This window comes from Alligator sinensis, unplaced genomic scaffold (assembly GCF_000455745.1).
Source record: "Alligator sinensis unplaced genomic scaffold, ASM45574v1 scaffold41_1, whole genome shotgun sequence".
In the NCBI taxonomy this organism is placed as follows: Eukaryota; Metazoa; Chordata; order Crocodylia; family Alligatoridae; genus Alligator; species Alligator sinensis.
In genome coordinates this window covers 66742-81561 of record NW_005841926.1, presented here as the reverse complement: position 1 = coordinate 81561, position 14820 = coordinate 66742, and the positions used below count along the sequence as shown (strand labels likewise).

The following is a 14820-nucleotide window of genomic DNA, read 5'->3' as shown; positions in this document are numbered from 1 at the left end:
AAAAAACCCAATCCTGCCCAACCCTCACTGGCAATACAGCTGCCTGTCTGGGTCACTGCCCCCCCCACACACACAGTGGGGCCAGATGATGGCACCAGAAGCCCCAGCCCAGGCCCTGCTGCACCCCACTTCCCTGTGCTGCCTCAGGGGGCTCTGCCAGGAGGCCCTGGAGCCCCCACAGTCCCTCCTCCTGTGGTGAGTAGAGACTTTTTTTTTTTTTTTTAAGTGCTGAAGGCTGGGGTGGGGGGCAGCCATCAGAGGGCTGGGGGTGAAAGTAGGGGATGGGGACAGGTGGGGCAGCAATCTGGGAGTTTGGGGGAAGCAAGTGGGGGTGGCATATGTGGGCCCTGCGGCGGGGGTGGTAGCCCCTGCAGGGGCCATTTAGCCTTTGTTGCGGGGGCTGTGGCCCCTGATGGGGGGGTGGCTATGGCCCCTGTGGGGGGGGGCAGCAAAACATATAGGTATTTAGAATTCTTTTTATTATTATGATAGAGACACTGGTAGTCTTCCAAATTGCTTTAACAATATTGCTGTACATATATCAACAAAACTTGCCCAACTGATCTCTCTCTCTCTCTCTCTCTCTCTGTATCTATCTATCTATCTATCCAGAAAAAGAGAGAGAGAGGTCTTTTGTTTTAATCATGGAGGAACATGGATTTTGGGGTATTTTACAGAGTGACTTTGGGATTTTTTTATCAGGGATTTTTCAGTTTTCCAATAGGGAACACCAGAATTCCTGCTAGGGAGGCCAGTGGCAGGACTCTGCCTGCTCAGAGCTAGCGCCTTGGACCCAGCTGGATGTGGCTGACTTCCTGGCCAGATGGGGCCAGGAGGACATGCTTTGACAGTTCAAAGCAGGCCACCACACCCAGAACATCTTCTGGGTGATAACTGCCCAGCTGGCTGGGTAGGAGCACACATGGCAGTAGTGCCACAAAAAGGCCAGCTCTGCAGCCACAGCCCACTGGCAACTGGCCCAGAGGGGCAGATGCCTCATTCAGGTCTGGCAGATAAGCAGCAGGTCACAGCCAGGCAGAAGCCCCCACTGCCAGACTGTTGCAGTGGGTAGAGGGGGCAGGGAACTCTCAGGGCTGCTTCAGCAGTCTAGGTGGCACAAGGGGTAGTGTCCCCAGGTACCAATTGGCTGGACCCCAGAAGCTCCTGAGAGCCAGTAGCCCTGAGCTACTTGCCAGGGCAGCTTTTAATACTGCTGGGGACAGCACAGGTGCTGCCCCAGGCTCTAGCTCACCCTGGCTGCAGACCCGGGGGGAGCCAGGCAGGGTTATTTTGACCCAGGTGGCACAATTTGCTCCACAAGCAAGTGCATGTCCGAGCACGTGCGCTGAGACAAAAAGCCCCAGCTCAAATTTGGACTGCTTCTATTTGAGCTGCTGCAAGTGCACATGCTTGCATGTGTGGACACACCCTTCGTGTCTAACACTACTAGTCATATTGCTTTTGCCCAGTTACTTTTTCTGTCTTTATGAACTTATGGTGCTCCATTCCTCCCCGACCAGAGTGTGCGCTATTGATCAGCTCAATAGCTTTATAGACTATTTGCATGTAGAATAGGATCACGAATTATGGGTAAGTGCCAAAATGGCACTTAAGTGGTTAGGTAGCCACTATTTGGGTATGTAAAGTGAAGTAGGATTCAGCTTTTAGTTTCTCTCTCCCTTGTGTGAAGGCTCAAGGCTGTTTATTCTTATTGAGTTTACCTTCAGAAATTTATTTTTGCTTGCAAATGAACTAAAACCAAAAAACTTCATTTTGTATTTAAATTACTGTTTTAATTCTTCAGGTAAATAGTGTTGGGAGACCCTAAATTTTAACTACAGTCTAGAATTCCCACACTGATCTTTTTCCCGACTTCAATGGTGAGTGAATTAGGCTAATTCATCTCTGTGAAAGTTTAACTTCTATTAGATTGCATTCAGTTTTTACAGGATGAAATTTAGGCCCTTTGGTTTTAAAATCATATTGGTTGCATGCAGCATAGAGGACTAGAGGGAAGATAGCACTGTTACCTTGTCATGTGTGCCAAAGTATAATGAAGAAACAGAGTGACATAGTGGAAATGGTTAGTGGGGAAAGGCAGATGTATATTTAGTGCGCACATACAGTTAATGGGTTTACAATGACAGCTACTAGTGAACTAATAAAAAAAAGATATATTGGTTGCAGTGAGATGAAAGATACAAGTGTAAGCTTTTCTTCATGTGATCTATCAGGCAAACATAGGAGAGCTATCATCATAGACAATCATACAGACATTGGAAGAAGGACCTTCAGCACCAAAGACTTGAGACCAAAGATACAAGGAGCTAGGGATATTGTCAAACAGGATGCTTGATGTAGGCAGAAGTAGTGAATCTCACAAAAACAACATCTGAGCCAGTAAGTGACTGTCATGAGGGTCAATGATCTTAATCCTTTAGCCATGAGAGATATATCATCACTGATATAAGATTGATGATCAGTTTTATTATTATTTCTGTTATTGCTGCTGTTCACTGAATGCTAGTAGTATGCTTGGTGCTGTACAAACATTTTCTAATGGCTGATTGTTTCAGTGGCTATTCTTGTAGGAATTTTCCTTAATGAATTTTGAAATTAAGTCAATTCTAAAATAGCTATTTCATGTAGTATATTTAAATTGTGTTTCCTTTGGCAAAAGTATGTGATTGAGGACTTTTTTGTTTAAAGGAAAGTTGTAAAAGCTAGGTTTGTCTCTAATATTAATAGTGACCACAAACTTCCCATTTTGAAATGAGTGCTTAAAAATATTGTATTATCCCTTTCTGTAGTTATTCCTCCTGAAACAAATTAATAATCAGGCCAGAAGAGCTCTAAGGGCCTTTATTGTGCAGGTTTTACTGCAGGCTTTACAGCTGGAATTTACATCTCTTAACCAACATCTGAACTCTTTTAGTTTGTGAAAATTAGTGGCTATTCACTAACTGTTTGTTCTTTTCCTTCTGAGGAAAGTAGAATATTGTGAAAGTCTTTTGGTAGTTCAAAGACAGGAATGGTAGAGGACACCACTACCTTGTCCCCTATCTAAAATATACTTAGTAGATATTTGTTCTTATATTTCCCATTGGATTTTTTTTTCATTTTGTATCGTTGGGTAAAAACACTTATTTTTCTACACAGCTGGTTATTCAGACAATCTCAATGAAGATTTATTTCTTGTAAAGTGATAGTGCCAATTTATAACTTTTGACTTGGCTACGTAAGTACAATTGCAGAAGTCTTAGGTTTTCATTGCAAAATCTATGAATAAAGGAACCTCTCATTTTTAATAAAATAATCTTATCTTATTTCTAATGTTGCAGCCAATGTCACATGTATATTTATTAAAGAAACTGGTCCTTAAGATTGTAATTATCTACAGGTTCATCTTTGTCATGAATGAGAGTAAAAGAAATTTGGTACATAAGATTGTTGTTTATAGTCTCATATTTAAAATTCGTATTTAAGGCAGAACATTCAACTACAAGCAAAAAATCTCCTACTAACAGGAACCAGTTGTCCCTTTGTCATGGTTATTTTGCCATGGTTGTGTGATTATTGAGGGAATTAGGATGTATTTCAGTTTAGGAACTGGATTCTGGGGGTGAGTCTAAAAAGTTTTGAATCCAAACATTGACTTAAGAGATATAACCATTGTCTTTCTCTCTTTTGTAATGAAATGTGAGTATTTCTAGGAAACTTATATACTTCACATACAGGACTAGGCCTTCAGTAATGCATGCACACATATATAAAAGATACATGCCACTGAATCTACTTAATATCTATTCTAATGTGTAATTCTCAATATGCTGTATTTCCTATTTAATGAATATATATTGCCTTGATTTGTACCTCACTGACTAGTAGAAATAATGAGTAATAATAGTAAATTGATAGCCTCTTTAATAGAAAAGATAAAGTGTCAAATATTACAAAAAATAAAAAATATGGGTTCATATTAATTTATATCTATTTCTATCAGAGATACAGATAATATAAATCATTTCATGTTACCAATATCTGTGATTTGAAATAGGGTCATTAAACATACATTTTCTAGGACATCAATGTAAGTCTCAATCACTGAGCTGTTAATATATACTATGGGTAACTGTGCTGAACTTACCACATTAAATTGGAAAGGAAGCACAAAACTTGATGTACATTGTAAATGTTATTTGGGGTAGATTACAGAAAAGTAGAAATATGCTCAACATCTGGTTTCCTTAGTTGTTGTAATGATCCGTATTACAATGAAAAGCCATGGGCTGACGATTTGCCTGGAAAACTGCAGCTACTAACTCCAAAGGGGCACGTTCTGGTCTTTTGAGAACACTCTGTGAATGTCCTTTCAATTCAACAAAGGATACTCCATTGTTTCTTCATTTTTATATTGTCAGCAACAAAAAACCATGCTCAGTATGGTTACTAGTTTTGACTAGCCACCTATCTAGTGAAACCAGTGCTGACCTTTTTAAAATGGGCAATATACCTCATCTTCACTGTTAGTAAAATCAGACTTAAACAAAAGGGAAGGATACTGACCGATTCCTAGTTTTAACATGTTCCTTATGGCTTTTGTTTTTGCAGGTAACCAAAGTATGTGGCCATCCTGTGAGAAAGCCTACACAGTCCCCAAGTTGTTCTCTTGATCAGAACAAAGATAATCAAGGGCTGAAGGTGTTCTCAAGAGACAGTGAAGAAACACTTGCCAGCAGAAGAAAGTAAGACATTAGTTTTACAACCAGAAAGAAAGAAGAAAGTAAGCTATTAATTTTACAACAGAATAGATTATATTCATACAATGGGATGCAGTGCATTAGTGGAGAATACAGCATTGAGAGGAATGCAGCTATATTTCAGTGGTACAATAGTATATGCTATTATATTTCTAAAACATAGTCATTGAATTAAATCTAAATTTTTGTTTTCTGAAATAATAGACAAATAAGTAAAGACAGTTAGTGTAGTTTTAATCATTTAAAAGAACTGAAAGTGCTATGAAAATAGTGAAAGTATGATCAAACTGTATGTGTGTGTTGACATTTGCAGAAGGATGCTTTTTGACATACGGGTGTGCCAAAAAAGTGGTTGTTCCTTTCCTCCAAGACTTGTTTGTACAACAGGACTAGTGATGAATAGGTTAGAAATAAGAGAACAAATAGTTTTACAATCATATACATTCATGTTTTCCATTGTGATAAATCAGGTAGCACTAGCCAGGGATACATCTTAAAGTCCTTACTGTGGCAAAAAACTATTGATTTCAGAAATACTTTTGCCTGTGTAAGATGAGGAAAACTGAGTAACAGACTTCAGGATTTGGTCCTTAATTATAACCAGGGATCCTGGTTTTGTCAGTTAAAAAGCCCAAAAATTCTCTGATAAAACAAATCTAAAACTATCTGATTAAAAAAATCAAAATCTGGGGTTTCTGCGATTAAACTGAAATACCACTATATATATAGTTATCAGTTGATCACAATGCTTTATTGATATATTTACAATTTTAAAATAATTTGGAAGTCTACCAGTGCCTCAATCATTATAATAAAATAAATTCTAAATGCCTATAAATTTTGGCATTTGATTTTGGTTTTTTTATCATGGAAAAGCAGGGCTCCCCCTGCCCCCTTCACTCACCAAGGTGCCAGTCCAGCTACGGCTCTTCTCACTGCTGCTGCTTTGTGATACTGAGCAGCCTTTATATGCTGGTGTCCCTCACTCCCAAACCAAAGCCCCCACCCTAGTCTTGCCACTGCCTCTTACTCTTGACCCATAGTCCCTGCCTATCTCCCACTTGCTCCCTTCCAGCAGCAGCTCCCCTCCCACCCCCGCACCAAGACGTGTGTCCAACTGCAGCTGTCTGTCCCACTGCTTTGTGGCACTGAGCAGCCCTGACATGCCAGTGCCCTGCCTCTGTACATGGCATTGACCCTCACTCCCAACCCACAGCCCCTACCCACCCTGCCACTCACTCCCACCTGGCCTCAGCTCCCCTCTGCACCAGGACATGGGTCCAGCTGCAGCTGTCCCCCGCTGCTGTTTTGTGGCTCTGAGCAGTGCTGGCCCATGCTGTTCTGCTCCCTGCACCTGTTGGTAGCAATAAAGGCTGAGTTCAAGTTTTGGGGAGTCCCAAATAAGTGTAGTTTCAGCTTGAGTCCACACCCAAAAAGCTGTGACAACTAGATTTAAACTGAGGTGTTCTGAATGAACAAACTTCTCTTTTGCAAGCTAGGGATGTGCCCCAGCTGCCTTTTAGTCCCTGCCAAGGAGGGACCACTGCTGCCTGCCCACTGCCTCCATGCCAGCCCCTGGCACACTGAAGTCCCTGCCCTCCTACCTCCACCCTGCGGCTTCCATGTGCTCACCGCCCAAATGTTTCCAGATGGCAGCAGTGGATGCAGCACAGTGCATCTTGGTAAACCGGGGCTATCCCTCACAGCTGCAGGCTCACTTTGGCTTTGGCCAACCTCTGCATGCCACATGTCCCCATTGCAGATCCTGGAGCTGCTGTCCTGGGACATGCCATGCTAGCCTAGCCTGACCAATGCACTACTGGCCACAAGTACTTTGACACACCTACAACCACTATCTGGAACGATCTGGGTGTTCAGCACCCAGGAGGAGTGGAACTAGGGTAATGGGGCGAGGACTACAGTGGGCCAGGAACTTGCATGGGAGCAGTGGGCGGGCAGCAGTGGTCCCTGCTTGGTGGGGGCTAAAAGGCAGTTGGGGCAGAACCAATCCCTATGGGAGGCCCCTTTTGTGTCCCCCTCCTAATTCCCCTCCTCCTCCTGCTCTCCCTCCGCTCCTCCATCCTACTTAAACTGCCTGTCACCAGGCTGTCCTTCCCCACCCCCCCTTCCCTGCAGGGCCAATCAGAGGGCCATGAAATCAGGCCCAGGGGTTGCACAGGAACCAGGAAATTGCTGGTCTCTGGCTGTGATTTAAACCTGTCCCTATTCATAGGTTTTATATACTTTCTCCTACACTACACCATCTGAGGACCAGCTCTGAAAAGTATTTGGGAATGTCTAATTGTCATGGATTCCAGTGTGAATTAGGCACCTTGCATTTCCCTCCTGGCCCCTGGGGGGAAAAATAAAAAAATAAAATAAAAGCAGCAGCAGCAGCCTTCTGGGTAGTGCTGCTTTTTTTCTCTTGGCTTTTGGGGGAGAAAAAGGAAAAAATAAATAAAAGCAGCAGCAACAGCAGCAGCCCCCCAGGCACTGCTACCTTTCTCCCTTAGCCCTTGGGGTTGAAAGACAAAAAACCTCCCCAAAACAAAAAGCAAAACCAGTAACAGCATCTTCCCAGTTGCTGCTGCCAATGCCCCTCCTTCCTGACCCACAGCCCCATCCCCCTGCCAGACCTGCTGGAGGGGAGCTCCAGTTGCCCCTGCCCTCAGGCCTCAGGTCCAATCCCCCAGGCCCTACTTATCCCAAAGGTTGCAGGTGGCTAAGTAAGTCTGAGCTAGCCCTGGCTGGTCTCAGATTCTCTGGCCCTACCCCCTCTTCTCTGGGCAGGGATTAGGGTTTTGCACCCTATTTGCAAGCAGCTAATTGCAGGCTGGAAATCTGCCAGCCTGTGGAGAGCTGTTTGCAAAGGAGGAAACCTGCAGTTTCCCTCTTCAAAGGGGAAAAAAAATCTGTGTTTTTCTCCTTTAAAGGAGAAAATCCATGTTTTTCCATAGGAAAGAGAAAACCCAGATCCCTGATTATGACTCAGTTGGATGCATCTACATGTGTGCTTTACTGCAGAGTTGATTAATTAGCTCCATGGTAAAATGTCACCAACTACACGTGCACCGGTGTTAAAGCACAGTAAATTAGCTCCACGGTAAGATAGTACTATGCTATGGTGGAGTCATATACTGTACAGAAATGCATGTGTGGATGGTGACCAGGACTGCAGCAGTTTGAGCAGCCCCAGGCTGGCAGCAGGCTCTGGGAGTCAGCCACATGACTCTGCAGTTTCGGCACAATCATGCCCCAGCCAGCTCCTCCAGCACCACCACCTGGAGCCTGGCGCTGACCTCTCAAATCTGCTGCCAGCCCAAAAGCAGCTGACTCTGGCACAAACTGCACCAGAGCTTATTGAGCTACATTAATGGCTCATGGAGATGCACCCATTTAGAATTACACTGGTTGGTATTATTATAACAAGTAACAGTGTTTCAGTAAAATAGTGGCTCCATTATAAAAAAAGTCAGAACTTCTGTAACAGGAAATTATTTTTATTCCGTTCCTTTTTTGGGGATACCTGATGGGTAAAAATTGACTGAAACATGCCTACGGGTCAAAATGGCACTTTCCAAGTCTTGTATGTTCTGGATGCCAAAGAAATTAAAGCAAAAAACTAGGGAAAGGTCCTTCTAGATTTGTATTCTTTTGAAGAAAGAAATGCTAAGGCAGGCTGATCTTGTAAACACAAGACTTTCCCTGGCACATTCTGCTGTCCAATCCATTTTTTCTCATGAAGCATTTTGAGCAGTTTTGGTCATCTATCACTAACAGTGACTCTCTTTCATGGTAGTCACTGGATTTGCTAGGATTTCACTTGAGTGGGAGTCAAATAACTGGATTGGATTGTGTGTATGTGTACGTGCAAATGTATAGTGTCTTTTTTTCTTTTAAGCATCACTGATATTGCTGGATAAAAGTAAATGATTTATTACCTATTTTTAAAGATGTTAATACCATATTTACTCAAATAGAAAACTACACTTATTATAAGATGACCCCCCCAGTAATTAGATTCTATATATGGAAAATGTATAAATTTGTTATAATTTTCTAGGTATACAATCTAATTATTAGAGGTTTGCCTTGAATTTACTCCATCTCCACTGCTATAGCAGGGACAATACATCTGGGGTATTAGAGAGCCCTTTGTCCTCTGCTTCCCCCCAAATGTTTCCCCTGTAAGTCTCTTCCCTCTTCTGTCAGACCCTGTTCTCCCTGTGCATGTGAAAGTGAGGAACAAATTTGAAAACAATAACCTTGAAATTAAACATGGCCACAACAATTTGCATATAGTATCTATAGACTCAGGTCATCCATAATTGATGTATGTTACTTTTTTTTTTAATCTACTGCAAGTTTTAGTACAGGTGTTTCATAAATGCACTTTTGAGTAGTACTTTAGCACCTATTTGTATCTTGTATAAACTATGCATGGTATTACTGCAAAGCTAAAAGGCTCATGATTTATCACATAGTTCACTGCAGTGGGCCCCACCAGTCAACAGCAGTTCCAGCCATGGAGAACCATGACATTGCATACAGTTCACCCAAAATCTTTGTTGCACACTTTCTCAGCCTGGCACATATGATTACCAGGGTAAGCTGGTTTTCTCTGATTAAAAAAAAAAGGCCCCAATTTTCGGTTAAAAAAAGTAACCCCAAATTCACATTTTTCTGTGATTAGAATGAAACACCACTATATATAATGGCGTTTCATTTTAATCACTGAAAAATGTGAATTTGGGGTTACTTTTTTAACTGAAAATTGGGGATCTTTTTAAATCAGAGAAAACCAGGATCCCCATTGATTAGTGTGGCCCCATGCTCCACAGTGACCACGCAGCTCAGTACTCTGAGTGGTCATGTCTACGTGAGACATTTACTGTGGAGCTGCCTAATATTAGCTCCTCAGTAAAGTCTCTGTGTCTACATGTGCAGGCCTACTAGGCTGCAGTAAACTAATAGATGCCACCATAGATTAGTACGTGTAAATATAAGTATTATCCTGTGGCGGAATTATTTACTGCGCAGCAGTGCATGTGTAGATACTGACTCGGCTGGCTGGGGCATAAGGGTGCTTCAGTGTGGTGCTGCCTGCTAGTTAGCCTTGTCCTGAAGCATCCTCGTGCATCATCCAGCCCCTCCACAGCACACTGAGCTGGGTTGGAGCAGCCCCAGTCTGGCAAACTAACCCCTGGCTCCCTGCCAGCCAGGGCTGCTCCAACCTGGCTCAACGTGCTATGGTCCTGGGCACATGTATAAATGCAGCTCCTGGGAGCAATAAACTCTGGCATCTATGCGCTAGAGTTTGATGTACTACATTAATTTCACATGTAGATGTTCCCAGTATGTGTGCCTACTCCAGATACACCCTCAGAAAGGCCTGATGTGTTAATTATCTTCCACTCATGACTGGAACTGGGAGCTCTTGTCACAAATCCTGAGATGCTCCAAAAATGTATGTGCAGATGAGGTACAGAGCAACCTGGTCTGGCTTCACTTCATGGAAGGTGGGGACACAGCAGGTTGATAGAAGTGGCATCACCAGGCTGTGAGAAGGGTTGACAAAGGGATTTTGAACATGTAATGTTGTGGCTCATCATGACTTAAAAAAGAGTTGGCAGTGAGGGGGATTGCACTTAATGGGCACTGCCATATGTCTTATTCAGATGTGTTGCACTAATCTATCCTTTTGGTAGATTCTCATCAACATTTCTGGCACCAGGGAAGGTTGTTGACACTTGCTCCAGCCTCTCTGACTGCTGGCCTAAAATTGCAGTATCTCCAGGACTAGTGATTGTTCCCTCCTGGAGTAGCAACTGCCCATTGTTTTTCAAGGGGCACTCGCACAAAAAAACAGTTCCCATCAGCATGTTTGCCCAATGTGGGCCATGCGTTTTATAGTCACGCTTAGTGTTGGCTGAATCTAATCATCTTCATAGTTGGTTTCTATTGCTGAGCACATGCTGCTTTTGGCAGCAGTTTAATGATAGACAATATATTTAGTGAGATTCCTTGTTTGTAATTATAAGAGGGGCTTTTTTCCCCATGCCATTATGGGGTGGGGGGGAACCTTGTCCTGTATTTGAGTAAATATGGTATAACCATTTTTTTTTCTGTGTATAGGTATGTGAGTGTGAACTGTAATGCAATGTTTTACCCCCTTTGAAACAATATAATAGACTGGGAATTATCAATCATTATATAGTACAGACTTCAATTTAAGGGAGAGATGATCTTGCACAGCATCTCAGTTCCATTCAGTATAGCATCCTCTGTTATCCACAGTGTCATAACATTCAAACTGCAACAAATTATTTCATTATTTTAAACTGTTTGTAGTGGTTGTTGTCTCTTAATGTAGCTCTGTTTCTTGTCATATGTGTTAGAAGCTGCTAATAGAAACAGCTAAGGCACTTTCTTTTCTTGCTTTCAACTACTTTTACAGCCTTAAGCAAGAAAAAGAGGTCTTACTCATAATGTTTAGCACTAGGTCAATGTCCTAGGTATTGTTAATAACCCAATATTTTCCTGCCTTTACTACCATAATTCACAAATGTACTTCATATCTCTAGATGAAATCTTATACATTAAAATATGCATTCAGCTACCTCTACCTACTCATTTCATTATTTTTAGTATCAGATAATAATCTAGGCAACAGAATTCCAATCTAGTATTTTCTAATACTCAGTGTAATGGGAAAAAGAGACATTTCTGTGCTTTTGACACTGAATAATCCTAGAGTGAATAAAGAATAATTTTCTAGAAAAGCTACCCCTAACACCTCATCTAAGCACTTATGTATTTTTCCAGCAAATATGAGAATATTTGCTAAATTTCACAGAGAGCTTTTAACTGAGGCAATAAAATAGTTAAAATGAACATTCCAAAATAGAGAGATAAGCAAGATCTGTGGTTTCTGTTGACTGTAATTACACATGTGCTCAGCTGCCTATAATTATATGTTATCTTCTCTAGAAAAAGATGGCTGAAAATTGACATTTAAACCATCTACCCTTCTTACTGCTTTTGGTCAGACATCTACAGAGGATGAAATTTGTTAGTGCTTCTGTATTAACTTTAGCTTTGCCTCAGGACACATTTACTAATAGAATAATTGACCTTTCTGTTGTAATGCAGTTCATCTAATAAGTGCTAGAAGCTGCACACATTCCTATTTTGTATTAAGTATGGATTGATTGTGTAAAAGAGGAAAATTTGATCAATACCAACTATTTAATGAGAGAAAATGATCAGAAGCATTCTACACAGAGATATGTTTTCATTATTAAGTCCATTTCTATAATGTATAGTGGCAATACTGGGCTACCTCATTCAAACTGAGTATGGTTATAAGGAACATACTTACAAATTAATGTAATGCACATGTTACATTCATGAGTAAAGATGATGGGATCTGACTGTAAATTATTGAGTTTTGTCAGTTTGGAGAAAGTGGGTCAGTTTTCTGTGTTTTGAATTACTGATCGCATCTCCAATAGAATAAAAGCAAACTGAAAACAATAACAAATTTAGAATTGTAACTGAAATCAGAATATATCCCAGCAGATGAGAAATGGTAATTGTTAATATGCAATTCCCATTTAATTAAATACTCAGTGGGTGGAAAAACAGGATAAAAATATATGGACATTTATTTTGTTTTTAATTTTTTTTTTTTTTTAAAGATGTGCAAACACTATAGCTGAAAAGGAGTCTAATGAATATTTTTTCAGCATTACAGTCTTGGATTTATTTGTACATTCATGTTACACAGCAGAAATTGTAAATGTAAAACAGTTCTGTGCCTTGTGCAAACTGTATAGATAAAAGCCGGGGATTTTTAATACCTGTGTATAAACCCTTGTTTCATTTATTTTAATTTCCTATAGATATTATTGGTAACTAATTTTAACATTCAGGGAAGTGGGAGAGCATGAGCTTTCAAATATTTAAAAGAAGATGGAGACACATGGTTCTCTCTTGCCACAGAGAGCAGAACATGAGGAAATGGGCTTAAACTACAACAAAGCAGATTTAGATCAACTCTCTGGAAAACTTCTTAACCCTAAGAGCAGTGGGCCCGCACTGTTCAACATCTTCATCAGTGACTTGGACGAGGGGGTAAAAAGCACCCTGTTCAAATTTGCAGATGACACTAAGATGTGGGGAGAGGTGGGCACGCTAGAAGGGAGGAATAGGCTGCAATCGGACCTAGGCAGGTTACAGGGGAGGGCGGGTGAGAACAGGATGGGGTTCAACACTGACAAGTGCAAGGTGCTGCACCTGGGGAGGAGGAACCAGCAGCATACCTACAGGCTGGGGAACTCCCTTCTTGTCAGTGCAGAGGCAGAAAAGGATCTTGGAGTCATTATTGAGGGCAAAATGAACATGGGCCGACAGTGTGAGGATGCGGTCAGGAAGGCTAACCATACCTTGTCATGCATCCACAGATGCATCTAAAGCAGGTCCAAGGAGGTGATCCTCCCCCTCTATGCAACACTGGTCAGGCCGCAGTTGGAGTACTGTGTCCAGTTCTGGGCGCTGCCCTTCAGGAGGGATGTGGACAACATGGAGAGGGTCCAGAGGAGGGCCACCTGCATGATCAGGAGTCAGCATGAGAAGAGGCTAAGGGACCTGAACCTGTTCAACCTCCACAAAAGAAGGCTGAGGAGGGATCTAGTGGCCATTTACAAACTGGTCAGGGGGACCAGCAGGCATTGGGGGAGTCTCTGTTCCTCCAAGCACTACCAGGAGTGACAAGAAATAACGGTCACAAGCTGGCAGAGGGTAGATTTAGGCTAGATATCAGGAGGCGCTACTTCACTGTCAGGGTGGCTAGGATCTGGAACCAAATTCCAAGAGAAGTGGTGCTGGCTCTTACTCTGGGGGTCTTTAAGAGCTAGATGAGCACCTTGCTGGGGTCATTTGACCCCAGTACTCTTTCCTGCCATGGCAGGGGGTCAGACTTGGTGATCTGCTCAGGTCCCTTCCGACCCTACCAACTATGAAACTATGAAACTATGGAACAAGCTACTTAAAGAAATTGTGGAATTCCTTCACTGGCTTTTTCAAGAGAAATCTTGATCAATGTGGAATAAGTTAGAAATAGCACATATCCCTAGTTCTGGTCACCTCAACAGTTATTGAGATGCAATAAACCTAGCAATTTAAAAAAGCAGTATAATGCACTAAAACAGAAATAAATTATCTAACCAGTAATATAAATACCCAACAATGATAATATCTACAGGTTAAGCCTATTTTGTCCAATGCTGCAATTGCTTAAAAAACCTAGCACTTTCTTTTTCTCATGATCAGTCTGTGACTTAGTTTAATTTCAACAAAAGACAATGACAAGTTTGTAAGCTATTAAGTAGTCTCAGTCCTTCAGATCATCTCATTTCCATATAATTTTGACAAAATGATTAATAAGCAAATAAGTGCCAAGAGAGAGTGACAAAATGGCAAAATCTTTGACTTGTAACAATGCATGGAAGTATTTTTTGTTTATTATTATGGATTGACTCTGTTACTTATTTTCCTTGTGTCTTGATGCAGAGACTTTATCAATAGCCTTCGACTGTATAGGACATTCTATGGAGGCCTGGCTGATCAGCTGTGTATTAATGAGCTAGCAGCTGCTGATGGGCTACCTTGTTGGAATGGAGAAGATGTTGTAAAAAGGTACATTTTCACTCTATGACCTACAAAGAACCTTCATGTTTTCTTAGCTACTTTTTTCCTCCAGAATTATTTATAGTAGAACAGTTTTGAAAATTTGCCTGTATTTGGTTAAGAGCCAGTGTTTTGCAAAATAAATGAGAAAATCTTCCACTCTTTAAAACATAAAATACAAACAGACAAAAAAAAGACCCAACAAAAACAAAACAATTTCACAAAAAAACACACAACCTATATTTCACCCTTAACAAAATAAAGGACTAGCTCTCATCAACAGTTTTACTTTACCACATTTCTGAAGCTGTCCTGGCACTTGTGGTGTTTGCTGCAACAAGGAAGGTTTGACATTTCTGAAATAAAATCA

At 41.4% G+C, this 14820-nt stretch overlaps 1 protein-coding gene across 1 annotated transcript in view; it reads left to right on the top strand.

The window, feature by feature from the left end:
• The window catches only part of GPC5 (glypican 5), a gene marked incomplete at its 3' end in the record, with an annotated part of 297818 nt that extends 283359 nt beyond the window's left edge, over positions 1-14459 (top strand). Inside the window, exons 4-5 of the mRNA XM_006019222.3 lie at positions 4612-4745; positions 14334-14459. Coding sequence (XP_006019284.1) covers positions 4612-4745; positions 14334-14459 — 260 coding nt within the window. The remainder of the gene's footprint in view (positions 1-4611; positions 4746-14333) is intronic.
• Between the last annotated feature and the right edge of the window lie 361 nt (positions 14460-14820).